The following is a 24466-nucleotide window of genomic DNA, read 5'->3' on the forward strand; positions in this document are numbered from 1 at the left end:
CTGCAGCAGGATCTGGAAAGGTTGAGCAGATGGGCTGAGAGGTGGCAAATGAAGTTTAACATTTACAAATGTAAAGTACTACATATGGGAAACAGCAACCCCAGAGCAACGTATCAATGAAAGCTTATGATATATATAAGCTAGTCTGTAATCAAGTCATAAAGGAGGTTAGGCAGGCGAAGGCAGATTACGAGAAATCTTTTGCCATCCTTTGGTAAAGGATGCTAAGAAAAACAGCAAGGATTTCTTTATTTATATAAACTCTAAAAGGGGATGAATCTGATTGGTCCACTTGATATCGATGGTTCGACTGTTGATGATCCTGCTCAGATAGCAAACAAACTGAATGAGTATTTTGCATCTACATTCACACGTGAGGAGTTAAGGTTTGAAAATGCCACAAGGTTATCAAATTATAACAGGGTGCTTAACTGAGAACAAAGTGAAGGAGAAATTGTTGAAGTGAAACATAAGAAAGGCACCTGGGGTCGATGGGATCTATCCAGTTATATTAAAGGAGGAGGCAAGCCTCCTTTAATATAACTGGATAAATCAAAAAATCACCCTACAGAAAACAATCATCCCTTAGCCATAATTATGAGAGCATCCTTGGACTCGGGGGAGTTACCGACGGACTGGAGATGTGCAAATGTGTCCCCAATTCACAAAGGGGGATCGAAGGATGACATGAGTAATTACAGACCAGTTAGTTTAACTTTTGTTCAGAGTAAAATAATGGAGTCACTGGTTAAAGATGCATTACAGGATCATCTAGACAAGACTGCAGAAATAATTCAGACACAGCATGGGTTTGTTAAGGGAAACAAACCTTTGTTTTGTTTCCCTTAACCAATCAAATCTGTCTTGTCTGACAAATCTGATTGGTTATTATGCTGTGGTTACAAAGGAACTGGATGCAAAAAATAATTTTGATATCATATACTTGGATTTTAGGAAAGCTTTTGACACTGTTGTTCATGGAAGACTACTGTACAAATTGGAGCAGAATGGTATTAAGGGTAAGTTGCTACAATGGATAAAAGGATGGTTGAGTGGGAGAAGACAGAGGGTGGTAATCAATGGGTGCTGTTCTTCGTGGACTAATGTTATTAGTGGAGTCCCACAGGGTTCGGTGTTGGGTCCACTGTTGTTTTGTATATTTATCAATGATATTGATGAAGGTATATCAGGCTTAGTATTGAAGTTTGTAGATGATACAAAGGTTGGCAGGGTTGTTAATGACAGTAATGGCAGTGTGTTACTGCAACAAGATCTAGAAAATTTGAGCAGATGGGCTGAGAAGTGGCAACTGAAGTTTAACATTGAAAAATGCAAAGTACTGTATATGGGTAGAAGTAACCCCAGAGAAACGTACCAACTGTGTGGTACTACACTTAAGGAGATAGAAAATTAAAAAGACCTGGGAGTAATTGTGCAGTCAGATATGAAGTTTTCTGAGCAATGCAGACAGGCTGCCAGGACAGGTCACGGGGTATTGTCAATGATATACAGGAATTTTTTTAGCAGGGAAAAGGAGGTGATTGTCCCTCTGTATAAGGCAATGGTCAGGCCACGCCTTGAGTACTGCGTACAGGTCTGGAGGGCTCATTTTAGGAAGGATGTAGATTTGCTTGAGCGTGTACAGAGAAGGGCAACAAGATTGGTGAGGGGAATGAAGGGATCCTCTTACCAGGAGAGGCTTAAGTTCTGCAAATGGCAACAGCAAGAGACTAGGCACCTGCGAGGTGATCTGACTGAGGTGTATAAGGCCTTGAATGGGTTGAGCACGCTGAATTCTGATGGGATTCTTCCACTTGTTCAGATTACGAACCTAAGGTGTATAAATTGAAATTCAGGAAGGACAGATGTAGAATAGATGTGCGGAAATTTGCCTTTAGCCAGCGGGTGGTTAATTGCTGGAACAAACTTCCATCTGTCATTGTGGAAGTTGATAGGTTAAATAAATTTAAGGAGGAACTGGACAAATGTTTAGAGGGGATTGTTTTGTAATTTTTTTTTTTTTTTTTTTTTTGGCTGATGCTGCATAAGTTCACACGCTTGCTTTCTTGCATCGCATGCCACTACTACTACTACTATATTGGTTGACTGCAGTGTGTTGTAATATCAAACCAGCAATCACAAGAAAAACTGTTTTGCCATAGTGAAACTGCAAGCTATTTCTGGTCCTTTTCCATCCCCCTCCCCCATGATCTGTAATCTCAGTTCTTAGGTGGAAAATCCTCAAACACCTAACATCACTGCCATGTTTTAATATGGAAATTTTGAAACTATTTCTATTCAAGATTAAGAGACTTTATTAAACTGAAATTTTAACTTAAATAAGCATTTATTATAATAAGCATTTATTGATGCTTTCGCACTATACTTATACATAAGCATTTAATAAATTCCTCTATGGAGATTAAAAAAAAAATGTTGAAATTCACCTGACTACTGTAATCTGCTAATGCCAAAGGCTTTGCTACTTCTAATCGGACACTTCCTTTGGGTATGTCTTTTAGGATTTGAACAGCTGTTTCCAAATTTACATTTTCCAAGTTTATGCTATTGACAGATAAAAGCTGGTCACCAGGAAGCAGTCTTCCATCATTTTGTGCAACACCTCCAGGAACTAAGCTTCTTACTACTATCACAGTTTCTTCAGGTTTCATAGGATCCTGAAAATTAGTTATTATATGAAAAAATATATAATTCTATTTATAATGTATGACAATTTTTTTTTTTTTGCATTCTCAATGTCTTAATCTAACGAATGTATTAAAAATCAGCTAAAATGTAATACTTAATGTAATAATTTTTAATTTTCTTAATGCCTGAAGAGAAAAGAAAAGTACATGACATTACCAAAATGCAGAACATCTAGAGAGGTTTAGAGGAAAAGAAGACAAAACCATATTAATAACAATCACACATAGTTAAAAGAAAAATATAAACATATTAAATACATAATAAAGATAGTAGAAGGTATGTTAAGTATCCAGAACAGGTAAACATAACTCACTAAACACTAAAACAATCTACTATATCTATGGTAGATAGAAGGTATATTAAGTATCCAGAACAGGTAAACATAACTCATTAAACACTAAAACAATCTACTATATCTATGGTGTATTATAAATGCCAATTCATATGCTTCATCACATACTGTTTGAATAAGGTGTTCATGGATTGATCTGCATACTGTGCAAGGTGAAAATTCCAGAGTAACTTGAGGGGGGTAGGATGACCCCTGCTTTCCTCCCTTGGATTAGCACTAACTACAGACCCAAAAAGAGAATTTCAACAATTTCTCAAATGGAATTTGAGCCCAGACCTCTCTAAACAAATGAAAATTGGCAAACCATATACTATCACAGAACACAATCTTAGCATAAAACATATCATAAGATAACTAAAAAAATAGTTTTAATTTTATACATTTCAATTTAAGCACAGAGATTTACTTGGCTGTAGTGAGCAAAGAAACAAAAATTTACAGGGTCTGAAGAAAGATTTTTGTCAGGAGTCTGGATTTGCTGAAACAAATGCAGCAACGTCATCTCTGTTATATACACGATTTTTTTTTTTTTTTTTTGTATGATAACCTCAAATATCAGAGATATCAGACCCTACTGTACTTAGTTACTGTGTATGGACTGAAGGTTGAGAAAACAGAAGAAATTTGTTAACAATGGAGTCAAATTTTAGATTGTAATTCTCATGAAATACATAAGGAAGAAAGGAAGATTGTTTCAAAGAACAGAGGTAGAAAGGATAAATGAAGAAGAGAAAAAGTTAGTCTGTGAGTATGGAGGAGGACAGTGTACTGGATGTTGACTGGTGTTCAGACTGGTTTGGAAACAGACAAAGAGAGGTGGAATTACAGCATCACTTCAGAAGAAATGTGTCGGAAATATCTATAGACAAGGCATGCAGCAGAAACTGAATGTCTATATTGATAAAGAGTGGAGAGAGTTTGTAAAAAATAGTTTATTAATTAAGCTGCCTGTCCTCTTTTGATTGTGTTTAGGAGTGTGAAAGGTTTCAGGGCACCACCTCAGATGAGGGAACAACATTCCGTGGTAGGAAGGATTCAGTAGCTGCTTAGAAAAAAAAGGAATGCTGAGCATAAAAGAAAACCCAGTTTTTATTTATTTTTTTTTTAATTTTTTGGTGCAGTAAATGCAACATTTGTGAATGTGCTTATGCCAAGAGAGATAAGAAGACAGGATAATCTCCAAAAAAGATATGTGATCAATTGTCTAGAAATCTGAGTGTTATTGAAAACAAGTACTAGATCAGACAAATTTTTTTCTAAAAAAAAACACAGGACTGAGTTTTTGCAGGACTAAAGTAAACAACATTTTCTTCACCGCAATAAAGAATTACCTGGCATTTAAGGAATCAGTGGTGGATATTTGAGAAGTTGATGCCATTTGTGTAGAACAGCATTTCTCAAACTGTGTTCCGTGAAATGTGAACAAGTGTTCCACAAAAAATCATAATTAATAATTAAAAAAATAAAATAAATAAATTTTGCATATTTGTGATACAAAATATAAAATGATACATACATAATGATACAAAAGCATACCACTTTTGTATCATTATAATATTTAACATCATTTTTTTTCAGTTATTAATATACTGGCATAGACTAATAATCAATTGAATAGACTGTGAAACACTATTTTGGTGGGCTTTTGCATAGAGAAGTATGCGTAGAGGTAATGACACCTACGAAAAAGTAGCAATGTTGTGATCTAGTATGCCATTTATATGCAATTTAGCCTTGGAGTACACAGGTTGAAGGACAGGAGGAAGCAAACGGATATCACAACTAAACTCGCTTCCTCGTATAAATTTTTTTTGATAATTATTAGTATTTCGAAATATTATTAAAATATGTGACCAATCGCAGATGAACAATCGCAGCCTTTTGTTCCCCAAAAATCTGAAGTGAAAAAACAGGAACCAACTAATAAAAGACCAAAACAAAAGTATGATGACAGTTATTTGATTTTTGGCTTTACATGTGTCGGAAATATAGATGCTCCTGACGTACAGTGCATCATATGTAATAAAATATTATGAAATACTTCTTTGGATCCCACTAAACTTGTGTTTCGTAAGTGTTCCGCGAATATGTTGTGAAATGAAAAGTGTTCCATGACTAAAAAAGTTTGGGAAACGCTGGCGTAGAGCATTTGTGTCATTTGGGATGTACTCTTAGAATGCCATCATTAGCAAAATTATGAGTTCCCAAGATTTCCTAAACTTCAAAACATTCCTCAAAGGAATTGCAGTCAGTAAAAGAAAAGCATTAATATACAAGAAGAAGAGTGGGAAAAAAGAACTGAACCTTGAGGAACACTAGCATTATCTCTGAAGTCAGAAGACAGAGCCATTTACCATGTCTAATAGAAAATAGCAATTGGAAAAACACAAGAAAGAAGCATCTTTAAAAGAACTTTAGGCCAAACCTAATAAAAAGCCTTGAAAATGTTAAGAGCACTTGCAACAATTGTTTTCACATCATTCATTCAAAGAAGTAACAGAAACCAAAATATCATTAGTGGTTCTACAGTCTGTAATACAGACCACTGATGAAATGAAAGGTTTTGAGATAAGGTTTGTTTGTTATTTTTGGTTTTTAGGAGCATTAGCAACTAAGACCATATTGCCCCGGGATATGCAGTGGTCATTCCGACCTTTCCGCATCCTCCGTATTTGGTGGTGACGGGCTAGAACCCCGGTCTAATCAAGAAGTGTGTGCTACGCACTGCTGCTCCTTCCCACCTGGCTACGGAGGCGCACTTGAGATAAGGTTTTGAAGATTTTGAAGTAAGAATTGGCAATTGATAGATTTCTCCATTACTTTGAGCTGAGATAATCAGAAGGGGAAAATCTGTCACCTCTTTAGGAATTCTCATGCAGAAGGAAAAAAGTGGAATAAGAGTGTAAAACAGTGACACAAAACAGGAACAAACTCTGGATTTGAGTTTTGAGAAAAAGTGAAGATGCTATCAGGATGCTACTTGGTATCGATATTGTTCAAAAATTTTATGCCCTTCTGTGGGAAGAACAAAGGAAACATCAAATGGAATAGAAGGAGGTGATTTAGCAAGATCACTAAGGCAAGCATTCAGGGAAAAAAACTCCAGTAGCTCTAGCCAGAAACCAGTAAGCTGAATTACTACTTGGGGTAGAAACAAGTTTCCTACTCTTAGCAGTTTCACTACATATACGAGGTGTAGCATAACCACTAAACATAAAGATGAAAGAATGTTCATGCTAAACCTCAAAGTTGTTTTCATGCAATTATTCTACAAAAACGATAAGATTTCACTTCAGACTATGCTACATAGAAATGTAGAGAAAGTTTCAATTATTAACCTGAAACTAAAAATTTTTATACAAACATTCTTTTTGTGCTGCACCCATCAAGTGCAGTATTAGCACTTCCAGGTTAACAGTACATTTCAGAACAACAGTTATTCACTTATTATTTTAAATTGCATTACAAGCACATGAAATTACAAAATACAATGAAATTATCCCTAATATATGATAATTATGGATGAATGATAAAACAGAAAATATCTATATATTTAATAAGGAAGCCATTTTCTTTTGACAGTGTGAATGGCAGGCTTAACTGATCAGCCTGGAAGTGGTCTCAAACTGAAGCTATTTCTTCTTAAGTGTGCACAAAGTGGTTAAAATCTAAAAATTCTGAATAGTTTTATTTTACGGAATGGGTCAGTTTTGTAGTACAAACGAGACTTCAACATTCACTTCATAGATGGAACCACAGGAAGACGTTAACTGTTAAACAAACAGTTGTCTAAGTTGATAAAGCATTTTTTCTGATTAACAATTTGCATATTCGCACAATCATGTCCTTTGTTCCGAAAAAAATAAAAAATAAATAATAAATAAATAATAATAATAAAACTCTACTATCAACCGTGAAAATTGCCTACCTTAAAAGAAAGAACTAATTGTTAGGATTCTATTGCACTGCTCACTCACTATATGTACCTATGTTGTGCACGAGAGCTCATACACTCATTGCCCTTTGTTATTTTTAATACATTCAAAAGTCATCATTTTATTGTTATCAACTTTGAGTTTGTTTTTTTGTTTTTTAAGGTGAGTAATAATTTAAGGATTTAGAATTATGTCACAGTCAGGAAGACGTATGCTACTACGACTGGTCGTGTTGAACATACCTTGCGGTGAAAAAGATACATGCCTTTTCATGTTTCTACAAATGTATTCAGGATCGGTCAATGGCGAAATCAAAGAAAATTTATAAGTTTTCTCAGGTACCAGAAATGACAAAGGATTCAACATGTACTGGCTTATGACAAAACATGCACTACTTTCTTTAGAACAGGGAGAGAAAACTTTAAATTTGTATACTAATGAGGGAACGAAATTTAAAAGAGAAATTCAGGTATGCATTAGTTTCAGGTCTGTGGTTGAGAAATTTTTAAAGAACAATAAAGATCCGGACTTCCAGACTACAGTTGAAAATATGTTGGTGAATTTCATGAAGTTGGAGCGCAACATGATTGTCACGGTACATTTTTACACTTCCACATTTGGAAGTGTAAGTGGAGAACAGGGTGAGAGGTTTAAATAGGACATTAAACACATGGAGATGAGGTACCAAGGGAGTCGAAATTTCAACATCATGGCTGATATTTGCTGGATACTGAAGAGGTACTGTACAATAGAAGCATCTACAAGAAAACAAAAGAAACAAAACACTAATAATGAAAGTTTGACAGAGTTTTTAAAGTGAAAGGTGTTTTTTAATATTCTATATTTAAGAATATTAAAAAGAATATTCTTTTTTAATATTCTGCCCTTTGCAGTAGTATTTTATAGAGATGACAATGAACTGGCCAAAAGTTTTTGGGAAAATATCAGGCAATAAAAACACATTTGGAAGTGTAAGTGGAGAACAGGGTGAGAGGTTTAAATAGGACATTGCAAAATTTTACCAAATGTGCTAAAGTAGGCAGCCATACCGCATGAAGATTTGACTCCACCCGATTTTACTTTGCCATTCTCATTTAAGAGACTGCAGTTTCCTATTCGGCTGGCTGTAAATAAAAGTCAAGGGCAAATGTTTGACAGAGTCGGAATTTCACTTTCTAAGACTATTTAGTCACAGCCAATTGTATGTAGCAATGTCTTGGATCAGATCATTCCAGCATGTTAAGATAAGGTTACCAGAAGAGGACAAGAATATAAAAAATGTCGTCTTTACTGAAAAGAAATCAAATGTAATGGAATGACCTATTATGCTGTTATAATATACTGAATGCATTAAACAATAGATAGTAATATCCTGGTTATGTTTTGTTTTTTTTTATGTTTTTAAAAAGCATTACTGCAGTATCCTTCTCTATTTATTTTTAATAATACAAATAATTTTAATGAAATATGTTTCTAAAGACAATTTATTTAGACATCCTCCTAAATTACAAATGTTAGCACCTGCAGCCTAGCCAAATGATACAACTACAACTGCAAGCCTCAACTTCCAACAACTAATTGTTGCCTGTACCTGTATCACATGGTTTCCACATCTCATGACCACCATGGCTGGGCACATGACATTGTATTTTGTAATAACGCTTACAACTGAAGAAGGGCATCTTCCATCCAAAAGCTGTTGTGATTTATTACTTATCTTTTTGTTTTACTTTGATTTGTTCCAAGTTTATTGAAGGAATTTTACTTCAACCTGTTTTTATTTTATCTGTTTTTCTCAGCGATACTGCATTATTATATTTAGTTTCTAAAGATGAGTTACTGCGTTCAAAATAAAAAAAAAGGAGTAAAATAATTTGAGCATTAAAGAGAGTATATTTTAAACTGATTCTTCTGTAGTGTAATTCTTTCAAGCTTAGTGAAGATAAAATATATCATTAAAGTACATTACTTTTATATAATACTAATCTTCAATCAGTTGAAACATCATTAAAAATAAAAAAATGGAGTAAAATAATTTGAGCATTAGAGAGTATATTTTAAACTGATTCTTCTGTAGTGTAATTCTTTCAAGCTTAGTGAAGATAAAATATATCATTAAAGTACATTACTTTTATATAATACTAATCTTGAATCAGTTGAAACATCATTACATGGCAGTCAGCTAAGAGACTCTATACACATAATGTATAGTTTTTATGTTGAGTCATTTAAAAATAAAGCTAAAAAATAGTTTTAGTTAAACTGAAACCATTAAAGCATGAGTTAAACTAAAGATCATTAATGCCTGGTTTAATTTAAAATGTTTAGGCTTTAATTAATCCTGACAAATATTTCTCCAAGAAGAGAATTCACTTCATGTCCATATAAACAAGGGGAAGACTCAATCTCTAAATAAATTATGGCTTCTTATGGAAAATGTACTGCATGTCTCTGACTTTCCTGCTATTCAAAGGTACATCAAATCCTACCTCCTCTACTCACTCATATGAGAGTACAAAATTTGGCCAGATGTTTCACCCTCCTACCCTAAAGGATTACTGACCATTAAGTACACCATTCAAAAAAGCATGGCCCTTAAATGTGGTTTCAAATATATTATCTCCTGGTCACAAATATGTGGGAATCTTAACTGCATATCCCTTATTGTCTTGATCCAGCTAAAAGCACTGACTCATTTACAAAAATGTTCTCTTAACATCTGGCAATCTGCTTCCATCTAGGACAAAGTTAGCTGGCATATTCCTCCCTAGGGATACCCACCTTAAGCCTCCCTTGATCTTGCATGCTAATAGGATTTCGTCTTTGAACTGCTTTTTTCTCTACCCTACCCTGAAACTTATTAAAATGCACACCACTGATCTGTCAGCTGAAAAATGAAAAGAATGGATGTTGTTAATGGAATTATTTCTGCCATTCATAAACGATAAAAAGTATCCTTAAAATTAAACTACATGCACCTTACATATTAGAAGTTGGTTTAAATACCTCATTGTAAATGTTTGGAAAACAATTACCCTATATGTTATCCTTCTATGTATTTTTTTAGTATTTATTTATTATTATTATTTTTTCTAATAGTGTGAATATTTTTGTGTGATCATTTTCTGTGAATTTGTTTTATCTTTGGAAGTGAAATGATGTATGTTCTTGTAAATCCCTTCTTGATTTTAAGCCATACTAGGTAGATTGTATTTCACACATGTCATATGCAAATAACCTAATAAACTGATGTTTATTTATTTAATTATTTTAATAAAATAACTAAAACAATTTATGAATCCATCTGAAATTAAAATAAAAAGTTTAAAAAATTCCACTTAGTTATTATCCTATTAGGTTTAGTATAAACAACATCCAGAAATGATTAATTTGTTAATCTGGAAAAAAAACAAAAATCCACAATACCTGATATTCCATTAAGCTGAAACCTAGTCCTTTTGTGCCTTTTAGCAATTCAATGATATGTGGCCGACTACTCCAAGTGGCCAAACTACACAATGGTTCTAATGATCTACATTTCCTTAACACTGTTAGCCTTCCAATTTTGGAAGACATAGGCACTTCTATGGTAAGGTAACTATCGGATTTTGCTTTATGAGGTCGTTCAGACACTGGTATCAAGCTTTCAACTGAAGTTCTACAGTTGCATATTCTAAAACCTAGCCCAGTGTCATCCATATTTAATTGATGAGCAGATGAATAGCACTGTACAGAATTATTTTCATGGAATCTAGGAGAATGAGCACACACCAAACATATATGTCCAGTAAGTTCTGATAATATTTCTGTTATTTCAAAATAACTCAGCCCTGTAAGTTCTCTTTCATTTACCTGATAAAAATATTAAAAACACATTATCACCAATAAGGATCACAACTCAAATATATAGTGACAATACAACTCTGTTAAATAATGGTATTAGTAATAGCACCTATTTTAATTTTTATGATCAACAGACAAACAATTTTTATTTAAAATATATTAGCATGTGCAGTTAAAGTCATTTTCCCGATGTTCTTCAGAATCTTAAATAATTCAATCAGTACTCCCAACACACACACACACACACACACACACACACACACACACACACACACACACACACACACACACACACACACACACCTTTGAATTGGCAGGCTTTTCAGCCATTCTTCATATGAATGTCAATTAGCACTACACCAATCTGGTTGTTCTTCTTGAATTCTTTCCAAAGCTCAAAGATGGCCTCCAGAACTTAAAACAATATTATAAATATAATCCCACCAGCTTATAAAAAAAAGATGGCAATGGGACATCCTTCTCTCTACTTGCAAAAGTCCTATAAATCATAGACAGGACACCATAAAACTGCAGCCATTATCAACCAACTGCAGGATGGAAGCCTCCTCAACAATTCATGTTGAGGGAAAATGGACTATAATCTGCCACGCTGGTCCAGTGCGGATTGGCAGATCGACCGTATTTAGCAGTCAGGGGCTTGAACCCCGGTCTACTCAAAGAGCGCGTGCTACTGTACTCTCGCTCCTGACCACTCGGCTATGAACCCTCCTTGCTGCCTATTAACATTTAATGGTAAATTTCATATCCCACTGTATCATAACACTCAAAACTTTTTAATTGTGAATCATCTTTAACTCCTCTCATATTAGTTTATAAATAACATGTGAATTTTTTTTCCCCAAGAGGGAAAACATATTTAGAGGCATTAGTAGTAGTAGTGGCAAATGATGCAAGAAAGCAAGCTTATATGGCATCAACCAAAAAAAAAAAAAAAACACACTATACACTTCCATATATACCTGCCAAGAATTTATCTAGTTCTTCCTTGAATTTATTCAAACCACCCACAACCACAACAAAAGCCTGTTCCAACAATCTTCCACCGGCTGACCAAAGGCAAACTTCCACACATCTATTCTGCAACCATCCTTCAACTTAAATTTCAGCAAAAGGAAGAATGCCATTCACATTCTGCTTATTCAATCCATTCAAGGCCTTACACACCTCAATCAGCTCAACCTGCAGATACCTAGTCTTCAGAAGTTGCAATTTGCAGAACTGAAGCCTTTCTAGGTAAGAGCACCCTTTTGTTTCCTTCACTAATCTGGTTGCCCTTCTCTGCACCCATTCCAGCAGATCTTTATCTTTCCTACAGTGCAGCCTTCTTACCTGTATCCAATACTCAAGATGTGGCCAAACAACAGACTTGTACAAGTCTGTTGTTTGGCCACATCTGTCAATGTCAAACTTCATTTCCCACTTATCATCCCATCTGCCTACCTTTTCTAGATCCTGTTGCAGTAGCATATTGTCATTACCAACCTTGCCAACCTTTGTATCATCTGAAAACGTGGACATTAAGCCTGGTATACCTTTATTGTTCTATATTTATCATTGATAAATATAAAAACACAACGAGCTCAACACAAGCCTAGGGAATTCCACTAATAACGCCAGTCCATGAAGAGCAGTTCCATTTACCACTCTCTGTTTCCTCCCAATCAAGCATCCCTCTGTCCATGGCAGCAACTTGCCCTTAACGCCACACTCGCCTCCATAGCCAGGTGGGCAGGAGCAGCACTGCATAGCACGTGCTTCTTGATTAGACCGGGGTTCGAGCCTGTGACTACCAAATACGGAGGATGCAGAAAGGTCAGGGAATGACCACCGCATATCCCCGGAGCAATATGGCCTTAGTTGCTAATGCTCCTAAAAACCAAATAACAATGCCACACTGCTTCAATTTATACAGCAGTTTTTTTATGTGCAACAGTATCAAAATCTCTCCTGAAATCCAAGTATATGATATCAAAATTGTTTTTTTTTGCATCCAGTTCCTTTGTAACCACATTGTAGTAGGCAATTAAATTGGTCAGACAAGATTTCCCCTTAACAAACCCATAGTATGCCTGAACTATAACTGCAGTCTTGTCTAGATGATCCCGCATTACTTCTTTAACTAGTAACTCCATTATTTTCCCCGGAACAGAAGTTAAACTAACAGGTCTGTAACTACTCGTGTCACCCTCTGATCCTCCCCCCCTTTGTGAATTTGGGATATGCTCACACATTTCCAGGTCACAAAGAACTCCCCAGAATCCTATCATGCTCTCATAATTATGGCTAAGGGTTTACTTACTTCCATTGCTGCATCCCTTAACATAATTGAATAGAAAATTGAAAAACCGTTACTCGGTTTTTTTTTTTTTGGATCATTAGCAACTAAGGCCATATTGCTCCAGGATATGCAGTGGTCATTCTCTGACCTTTCCGCATCCTCCGTATTTGGTGGTGACGGGCTTGAACCCCGGTCTAATCAAGAAGCGTGCTACATACTGCTGCTCCTTCCCACCTGGCTACGGAGGCACCCTGTTACTTGCATTACTAGGTGGGAGATGATTCTCATTAATTGGTGCAATACCCAGTTTTAGTCTCCAGAGCAAAGCTCAGGCAACTCCCACCCCATCTCTTCCATCATGCAGTATGATTGATGTCTTTGGAGGTTATGACAGTCGTTTATAGCAAGATCCAATCTCCTTGCAATTTGAGAGTACAATTCTAAAAAGTTGTTCACAGGTTGGCCACTAGATAGTCAACCAGACCAAACCTATTGGTAACACTCTAGGAGACATATGGATCAGTTAGTTAGTGTATAATCTTGCTTTCTCTTCTGTGAGATAGTGATTGGAGGGAATCCAAGTAGTGTGTATGTAGGGGAGCATTGTCAAGCCCATGTTATATCAAGGAACTGGGTATATTCTTGCTGTGTGTATGCCATATGCAAAAATTTCATTAATGCATACATGTCCTCCCCAACCTTTTTTTATTTACTGAATACATCATGAACAGTGAAACTAATAGAACCTTATCTGCAAAAAGATCTAAACCTTCCAAACATTTCCTCATTCATTTCATATGTGATCTTGGGTTCAAATTTCAATGAGTTCCATTTCCACTTACACTCTGTTAAACTCCACTTATATTTTCAGACTGAATTCCAATTATCGGTTGATTCAACCACTGCTCATCTCAGTTGTCATAATTATTCGCTATACAATTCCTTTTGCTTCAAAGGTGATACTTGTGTATATGCTCACTCTGACATTTCCTGCCAGAAACTCAGTAATTTGGAATCTCATTTCGATCTTCTCTCATTCTCTCTCTCTCTCTCTCTCTCCCTCCCCCCTCCATTCTGTCAAATTCATCCACTACCTCTATTGATTTCCTAATTCCACTAATCACTTGGAACTCTAACTTCTTTTCTTTGAAATTCAACTTTCTCCAGTGCAGCTTTCCTAACAGTGAGGTAATTTTCCTTGGCAATTTTAATGTTAACAACTCTAGATGGCTTCAGTTTTCTAGTCACATGGACCCAGCTGGTCGAGATGCTGGAGTTTACTAATGACCTTGCACATATTGTTCATTTACTAACAGAATACCAGACAATCACAATCACACAGCCAACACTCGATCTTTTTCTCATGAGCAACCCTTCCAAGTACATGGTAAAAGACAGTAGTCCTCTAGGCACCTCAGATCACAACTTGGTGATTATCTTTTCTCCAATGGAGCCTTTCTCTTGTGGCCATGCTCAGCCTCATGCTGTTTGGCATTACAAAAGTTTGATACTGTTGCGCATGGAAGATTACTGTACAAATTCAAGCAGTATGGTATTAAGGGTAATTTGCTACAATGGATAAAGGGCGGTTGAGTGGGAGAAGACAGAGTGGTAATCAATGGGCGCTGCTCTTCGTGGACTAATATTATTAGTGGAGTCCCACAGATTTTGGTGTTGGTCCCACTGTTGTTTTGTATATTTAGCAATGATATTTATGAAGGTATATCAAGCTTAGTGTCAAAGTCTGCAGATGATACAAAGGTTGGCAGGGTTGTTAATGACAGTAATGGCAGTGTGCTGTTTGTTGTTTGGTTTTTAGGAGCATTAGCAACTAAGGCCATATTGCTTTGGGGATATGTGGTGGTCATTCCCTGACCTTTCCACATCCTCCATATTTGGTGGGCACGGGCTCGAACCCCGGTCTAATCAAGCATGTGCTACGCACTGCTGCTCCTGCCCATATGGCTACGGAGGCGCCGGCAGTGTGCTACCAGAACAGGATCTAGAAAATTTGGGTTTGATTTGATTTTGGTAGTTGTTGGCGCATCGGCTTCTGTGGCCATATTGCACCTCCCAAGGTTTTTGCAGTACTTTGATCCAAGCCCGAGGCGGGAATCGAACCCGCGACCTTGGGTTGCCGGGCAGGTACTTTACCCACTCGGCTAGCCCGGTCGGCGAAAATTTGGGTAGATGGCTGAGAAGTGGCAACTGAAGTTTAACATTGACAAATGCAAAGTACTGCATATGGGTAGAAGTAACCGCAGAGGAACGTACTGATTGTGTGGTACTACACTTAAGGCAGTAGAAAATGAAAAAGACCTGGGAGTGATTGTGCAGTCAGATATGAAGTTTTCTGAGCAATGCAGATAGGCTGCCAGAGCAGGTCATGGGGTATTGTCAATGACGTACAGGAATATCGGTAGCAGGGAAAAGGAGGTAATTATGTCTACAGGACTGGAGGTCATTTTAGGAAGAATGTAGAATGGCTTGAGCATGTACAGAGAAGGGCAACAAGATTGATGAGGGGAATAAAGGGGCCCTCATACCAAGAAAGGCTTAACTTCTGCAAATTACAGCAGCTGGAGACTAGGCAACTGTGAGGTGATCTGTTTGAGGTGTATAAGGCCTTGAATGGGTTGAGCATGCTGAATTCTGATGGGATTCTTCTGCTTGCTCAGATTATGAACCTGAGGGGGCATAAATTCAAATTGAGGAAAGACAGTTGTAAAATAGATGTGCGGAAATTTTCCTTTAGCCAGCAGGTGATTAATTGCTGGAACAAACTTCCATCTGTTGTTGTGGAAGTTGATAGCTTAAATAAATTCAAGGAGGAAAGGAGAAACTGACAAATTTTTAGAGGGAATGGTTGTGTGAAATTGTTTTTTTTTTTTTTTGACTGATGATACATAAGCTCATACTCTTGCTTCCTTGCATCGTATGCCTTTATTACTACTACTACAAGAATGCAAAATGGGATAATCGGTGAGATTTCTGTTTTTTTTTGTTGGTTGGATTACTGTTTTAAATCTTCTGATGTTACTGTTTGTTCTGATTGTGTCAGTGAAATTATTCTTGTAGGGATGAAATCCTTTATTTTACACTCCACCTTAAAACCTTGCCTTTTATCTAAACCTTGGTTTTGCAATAAATGTGCTAACGCTCTTCAAGATAAAAATGTTGCATATTGCAACTGGCTTACATCCAAATATCCAGCTTTAGTTTCTTCCTACACCAAAGCTTGCAACAATAAGCAGTTATTAATCAGTCCAAATTATATTTTGAACAGACTAAGAGTAGAATACTTGCTTCCAAACAGTAGTCAAGCATTTTAGTCTCTTACCAAAGCTATGAGTGAACTTTTGGCCATCTTTACTTCCACCTCTGTTAAAACCTGATAATTTATATTGCCACCTCAGTTAAAGATACATCTGATCTTCTGTGAGGACTGTTCAATAAAGAATGATCATAGTTTTTCATGAAAAACTGTACTTCTTGCTAATTCTAGCTGAGCTGCAGAATGAAGACTAAACCAAACTGCAGCATATCACAACTGCGCAGTTAACTCATGTGCACAATGTGAACTTGGTGGTCAGTTAAGTTTATGCCTCTTCACTTTTGACGACAGAATTGTACAGCACACTTTGCAAGGTTATATTCTTTGCAAATGACTAGAACTGCATGCAGGCAGATGGATGTTGCATCATGACAATGCAAGACCTCACACTGTATTTCATCAAATGGGAACTACTTTGAAAAGGACCATCAAAATATGGATGATTAATAATGGTATGTTTTGAAACAAAAAAAATACATTTAATCATTCTTTATTAAACAGCCTTCATAGCATCCTACATTTCTCCTAATTCTTGTATTGATGACCTTATTAAACACCTCCTTCCATTCCTAAACTCCATTCAGTGCCTCCTGTGGTCTTTCATCAAAAAAGGATCTCAGAAGAATTTTTAACAATCATGATGCCAAGAAAACCCCAGGTCCTGATCGTATTTCTCCACTTGTTCTCAAAACCTGTGCTCCTGAGTTTCCCCTTTTCTGCATTCCCTTTTTACACTCTCTTATTCCATCGGTGTTGTGTTTTTCTTCTACTTGGATACTTCCTCATATCTAGCTGGCTAAAATTTAATAAAGTATAATAAGGATAATGAAGATAAATCTCACAACTAGGGCTACTGTGAAGACAACTATACTCTCCTAGCATAAAGATAATATTAAATATAAAGAATGAATATTAATTATAATGAAATAAATTTAAGTTATGAAGTTATTTAAGTTTAAGTTATTTACAAATTTAAGTTATATATATAGGGATTGGGCAGAATACCTGAAAGAAGTATCAATTATAATGAAATAGCCAGGTAAAACTACAAAGTATGCATATAACATTTACTATATATACAGTAATTACATAAATATAATTATGAATACATGGTTATACCAACAATGAAGAAGCCAGGATTTGAATAGGGTGGTGGGAAATTAGGTATGTTTCCAAGTCCACTGAAGGATCCAGGATTCTACAAGCTATATAGATCTATAATGACATAAAAGAGTATTGTAAAATACTAGTAGTGGTTCCCAATCTTTTGTTACCGAAATCACACTTGAAGTTAAAAGATGCATATTCACAGTACACCTAAATATTTGAACTCAATGCAGTTTTTCCTGATCTTGTATCGCATTTGAAAAGGATCACAATGCACCAAAGTGCCAGGGCAAACTAGTTGGGAACCACTGCTATAGTACACCATTTGCTCACACCATAATGGATTGGTTTAGAACAGAAATGGAAAACACTGGCACTACACCTCTAAAAGCTCATCACCAACGCATAGTTTGGATTCCAAGGCTAATGGAGTTCCAGGGTGAATATGCTTCACATAATGATGTGGGTGCAATTCTTTGCCATTCTTCACATCCACAGTTCCTTCCAGACTGATACCTAATCCTTTAGTATCTGAATCTTTGGTAAAATGAGCTACCTAAAAAAAAAACGAATTATGCCAAATTAAGCCAGTAACAAATGTATCAAATCTGCATCCTTTTAATTAGAAATATGAAAACTGCATGTGATATTAAGCAAACAATGAGTATAAAAAATAAATAATTTAAAAAAGATACATATGCACCAACATACACACTTTTGAAATCACAAAAAAGGTTTAAATTAAGAATGAAAGAAAACTAGAATCTGATATCAACAAACACTAATAGTAGCCCATTCTGAATATTGTCATAATATAACTAAAAGATAGAATAGCACATTCAGACAGAGAAAAGCTAAATCAAATCAAATAAAAAAGCTGGACCAATTTGGGAGTGGGGGAGATCAAAATAATAAAAATGAATTGCATTACAGAATAATAAAAATAAAAAGGCAAACAGATTATATTAATATTAAGATAAAACAATTTATAAAGCCACCACTGCTGCTGCTCCACGCTTTGCAGACTAAGCGTAGAATAGCAGGGATTATTAATAAAGTAGTAATCCACTGAGTAACAGACAGTAAATGATAGCCTTGTCAAAAATATGTGAAATATCATAACAGATGCAATAACAAGTGACCAACCAAATGAAAAATAGTAAATATAATTAAATAAAACAAAATAAAGACAGCCACCTGACTCCATATCCTCAAAAGATCATAGAGTCAGAGTGACTGCCAGAAATACCACATTTCAATAATTATGTAAATTAGTCTTTACAGATGAAGACTAATGTTCCTCTTGTCCAACTGATGCTTTGCATCAGTTGGACAAGAAAAACTATAGTATTTGAAAAACAAGTACTACAGTACAACCAAATTACTTTGATTGTGGCAAAACACAACTAAATCAGAATAAATTCCACACAAGAATGACAGACAACTGAAATCAGAAACCTTAAGTAGAGCGCAAGAAATAATGTCCTAACCTCTGAGGACATGGAGCCAGATGGCTGTCTTTATTTTGTTTTATTTCATTTTATTTACTATTTTTCATTTGGTGGGTTAATTTTGATAGTATCAGTATTAGCAATGGCCACAAGGTGCAAGGAAGCCTATGGCTTATGCTGCACCAGACAAAACAAAAAAAAAAAAAAAAAAAAAATAGATAACCTATGTGTTTCCCTCCTCCCATAGGTAACTATCCAGCTGACCTTTGAATTTCCCCAAACATAAAAAAATAGCATCTGCTGTGATGTTTCATTTTGTCCACCCCCTCACCCAACACCTATTAAGTTCAATTTATTTGACTGGCTTTTCTCCATCTTATTGTACTATTCTACACTGTAGTTATTCAATATATATATATATATATATATATATATATATATATATATATATATATATATATATATATATATATATATACTAATTTTACTAATATATACTAATATATACTAATTTTACTATAATTTTACATCTTTACAACCTAAACTCAGTAATTTTATGGATGCTTTATATATATATATATATATATTGGAACCCAAATCCAATGACAGTGTTCTTACCCTGTCTTTGAATGAAAAGGTTCTTCAGCAATTTGTGGGAAATTAAACTACATTTTGTGGAATTATGCATATTCACATTATAAGCAGCAACCTGGAAAGCCAGGTAGTGGGGATCTTTGGACTGCTGGGAGTCATCATGGAACAAGTAAATACATGGGTCATGTTAGGGTACTAAGAGTAAGAACAGGTGCATGTATACTTGCATGTACACCAATGCTAGGAGTATAGTAAATAAATTTGAGATGTTGGTGAGAATATCAAAGGCTGATGTTATTGGTATATCAGAGACATGGTGTCAGAGAGAGAGAGAGAGAGAGATAAGGAATGCAGAATTGGAATTTGGGGAGTACAATGCATACAAAATGATAGACAGGATAGAAAGGGAGGAGGAGTTATGCTGTTAGTTAAAAAAACACAAAATCTAAGGAAGTGCATCCAGTTAGTTAAAAAAACACAAAATCTAAGGAAGTGCATCCAGTTGACATAAATGGACAGTGCAATTTTGAGTCAGTTTGATGTGACATAAGTACTGGGAAAGCAAAAATGAAGGTAGGAGTTTTTTATATGCCTAATGATTCTGATGAGTACAATGAACAACTGTACAAAGAAATAGAATGGTCCAGTAAATCAGAATGTCTTATAATGGGAGATCTTAACTTCCAAGATATTGACTGGAACTTGTGAATTGGTCACTCGCACATTAGCAAGTGACCAACCCACACTTTTGTGGATTTATTGGATGATTATTTTCTACAGTAGCAGCATGTTCAAGAGGCAACCAGAGGAACTAAAACTCTTGATCTGATTATCAGCAGTGATTATTCATGCATTAAGAATTTACAATTAAAGGAACCACTAAGTGGCAGTGATTACAGTGTATTGATGTGGGACTTAAAGATTTAACTACCATCAGTGGTAAAGGGAAAGGTTTTTGCTTTCATAAAAGGTGACTACAATGGTCTCAGAGATTTTTTAAATTCTATAAAATGGGAACAACTGATTGTGTTACCAACAGCAAATTCTAAATGGGAAGCATACAAGGAATTGGAAGCTGAAGCTGTAGGCTTTTCATACCAACTAAGAAATACTGTTCAGGGTTTAGGCTTAAATGGATGCCAAATGAACTAATGAGACTTGTGATTGGGAAGAAAAATGCATGGGACGAATATGAGACACATGCCTATGGTAGATATAATCTGTAATCAAGTAACAAAGGAGGTTAGACAAGCAAAAGCAGATTACAAAAAATCTTGGGCAAAGGATGCAAAGAAAAGCAGAAAAGATCTCTTTACTTATGTAAGCTCTAGAAGGAAGGGGAAGAATCAGAATGGTCCACTTGATATCGACACTTCAATTGTTGAGGATTCTGCTCAGGTACCTGACAAAGTATGAGTACTTTGCATCTACATTCACACATGAGGAATTCTGTAGGAAAGTGGAGGCCAAAAGCTTATCGAACTAACAGGGAGTGAAATGATTTGGTAATAACTGAGAGCAAAGTGGAGGAGAAATTGCTGAAGCTAAACATAAGGAAGGCACCTGGGATGGATGGAATCTATCCAGTTATATTAAAGAAGGCAGCAAAGGACATGAGCAGGTCCTTAGCCATGATTATGAGGGCATCCTTTGACTCAGGGGAGGTCCCCACGGACTGAAGATGTGCAAATGTTTCCCCAATTCACAAATATGGATCAAACGGTGACATGAGTAATTACAGCCCTATTAGTTTAACTTTCGTTCCAGGGAAGATAATGGAGTCACTGGTTAAAGAAGCACTGCAGGATCATTTAGAAAAGACTGCAGTTATAGTTCAGACAGCATGGATTCGTTAAGGGGAAGTCTTGTCTAACCAATTTGATTGGATACTATGGTGGTCAAAAAGGAATTGGAAGCAAAAAATAATTTTGATATCATATATTTGGATTTTAGGAAACTAAAATACTGTTGATACTGTTGCACATGGAATATTACTGTACAAATTGGAGCAGTATGGCATTATGGGCAAGTTGCTACAATGGATAAAAGGATGGTTGAGTGGGAGAAGACAGAGAGTGGTAATCAATGGAAACTGCTCTTCATGGACTAATGTTATTAGTGGAGTTCCCCAGAGGTCCGTTTTGGCTCTCTGTTGTTTTTTTATATTTATCAATGATGTTGGTGAAGGTATATCAGGCTTAATATCAAAGTTTGCAGACAATACTAAGGTTGGTAGGGTTGATAATGACAGATATGATGGTAAGCTGCTACAACAGGATACAGAACAGTTAAACAGACAGGCTGAAGTTTAACATTGACAAATGGAAAGTACTGCATATGGATAGCAGTAAACCCAGAGTAAAATACCAACTGTGCGGTACTACATTCAGGGTAGTGGAGAATGAAAAAGACCTGGGGGTAATTGTGCAGTCAGATATGAAGTTTTCTCAACAGTGCAGATGGGCTGCAAGAGAAGCTCATGGGGTATTGCCAATGATATACAGGCAACCCCCGTATAACACGGTACTTCTACAGCATGGTTTCGCTCTAGCACGATTGAAAAGTGCGGAAATCCTCGCACAATACAGTACTTATATGACATGGTTTCGCTCTAACACAATTGAAGAACTGTGGCAAACCTTGCATAACACGGTATCTTTGAGCTCTTTTGTGCAGGGGGAACTCTGCTATTATGTTGGATGTAATTTTTCAGCATTCCCATTCTTTTTTGGAATCCCTGCTTTTGGCTCGCTAATTGTTATGCAAAAAAAAAAAAAAAAAGTTGTTGCGAAATCCTCGTATTTTACTTTGTTGGGAAATTCATGTGTTAGGTTCTGTGCTATTGAACTTGTGGAAAAATCTGTATTTCGAAGTTTTATTACTATTGGTTTGGATGTTAGGCCATCCAAAAGTTTAAGTAATCTTCCTACAACCTATTATAACTTCTTTAATTAGATCAGAGCATTATGTATACCTTTGAAACTCATTGCATCAGAAAATCGTTACAATGGATTTTGTAAAAAATTGATTCCGAATTGAATTGATGGGAAATTGAAGTGATGGAGGCATGGAAACATTTTTCAATTGTGGACTGTATCAGAATCATAGCTTTATCACTCAAAGGAGTAAACCCATCAACATTAAATGCTTGTGTTGGAAAAATGTACGGCCAGAGTCAGTTCATTCAGCTCATTCTGTCAGTTCAGCCATACAAATATGGTTGAATGGGTGGAAAACAGAATCGGTGCAATAGTAGAACTTGCTAAGTCGCTAGGAGGGGAAGATCTTGATAATATGACTACTGAATCCTTTGTGGGTAGCACAGTTAGTAGAATCGCCGTCCTCCCCACACCAGATTAAAAAGACCTAAGTTCAAATCCCATCAATGAGAGCAGAAATTTTTATGGGTCTTATTCACAATGTGGGTGAGTTAGTCTCAGGCAAGGGTGGCATGGTTTTTTCCTCCTGAAAACCCTGGTTTTCATCCCGCAAAATAGAAAATCAACCTCAGAACACATGTAATTCATAGATAATATATACAGAGCAACATGGCCTTAGTCGCCGATGCTCCCAAAAAAAAAAAAAAAAAAAGATATGATTACTAAAGATGTTCAAGAATTACTGGTAGAAAAAAGAGGCTGGTTCGGAGGATGACAGTGCAGTTGAAAATTCTGCTGAACTTCCAAATTTTATACTAAAAAGTATACAGAAAGGCATAAAAAGTTAGCCAAGCAATTAGAATCTTATTTTTTGAATTCAGATTCTTCGACTGAAACAAGCCCAAAGTTCAAAAGAGAGCTACAAAAATGCTTAGTTCCATACAATGAAATTTACAAAGATCTATCAAGCAAAAGCAAAAAAAAACCTAGATTAATTATTTTTTAAAGAGAGCAGAAGATATAAGAAATCTAGAATGGTGTTTTGTTAGTTTTGTTAACTAAATGAATTTTTTGTTAGCTCTTGGAATGTAACCCTTTTTGTACTGGTTCTTAGTCCCATATAACACGGTTTTGCACTACACAAGATTTTATAGGAACCTAACTACTGTGATATACGAGGGTTACCTGTATAGGAATTTTGCTAGCAGGGATAAGGAGGTGATTATCCCCTTGTAAATCAGGCTAAACCTTGAATACTGCATACAGGACTGGAGGACTCGTTTTAGGAAAGATGTTGAGCCACTAGAACAAGTACAGAGAAGGGCAACGAGATTAGTGAGGGGGAACAAAGGGTTGCTGTTAACAAGATAGGCTTAAGTTCTGCAAATTGCAGTGTCTGGAGACTAGGCACCTGCAAAGTGATCTGATTGAGGTGTATAAGGACTTGAATGGTTTGAGCAAGCTTAATGCTGATGGGATTGTTCCTCTTGCTCAGATTCCACATCTGAGGGGGCATAAATTCAAATTGATGAAAGACAGTTGTAGAATAGATGTGCCTTTAGCCAGCGGGTGGTTGATTGCTGCAACACACTTCCCATCTGTCATTGTGGAAGTTGACAGCTTAAATAAATTCAAGGTGAACTAGACAAACTTTTGGAGTGAATGGAAGGGTGCAACGGCAGGGCTTTTTTTTTTTTTGTGGCTGATGCGATATAAGCTTACTTTCTTGCATCATTGCTTCTACTAATGCTAAAGCTAATACTCTGCAATAAAAAAACGGATTTATTCTCTCTCTCTGCTTATATGGTATGATATTAAAGAATATTTCTTCATTCTTTTCAGTAGTGTAATACATTAAGAAGCAATAGTACAAGGACCATTTGTCCTCATTCTTAATGCAATACACCAGTTACAGAAATGATAAAACATTTTTTTTTTCTCAATGCAGTTTTTCCTGCAGTTC

General features: G+C 35.9%; 1 protein-coding gene across 3 annotated transcripts in view; it reads right to left on the reverse strand.

Annotated features, from left to right (window-relative positions):
• LOC150086503 (multiple PDZ domain protein-like) overlaps positions 1–24466 on the reverse strand; it is a 431516-nt gene that overhangs the window by 242168 nt on the left and 164882 nt on the right. For all 3 annotated transcript variants that reach the window (XR_016546894.1, XM_090372609.1, XM_090372607.1), the window contains exons 10-12: positions 17962–18135; positions 10423–10848; positions 2448–2678 (exon numbers count right to left, since the gene is read on the reverse strand). Coding sequence is in view for 2 of the 3 variants with exons in the window: in XM_090372609.1 (XP_090228735.1) it covers positions 2448–2678; positions 10423–10848; positions 17962–18135 (831 nt within the window). In the remaining variant the exon portion in view is untranslated. The remainder of the gene's footprint in view (positions 1–2447; positions 2679–10422; positions 10849–17961; positions 18136–24466) is intronic.

Source organism: Mastigoproctus giganteus, chromosome 4 (genome assembly GCF_048544385.1).
Source record: "Mastigoproctus giganteus isolate SK-2022 chromosome 4, ASM4854438v1, whole genome shotgun sequence".
In the NCBI taxonomy this organism is placed as follows: Eukaryota; Metazoa; Arthropoda; class Arachnida; order Uropygi; family Thelyphonidae; genus Mastigoproctus; species Mastigoproctus giganteus.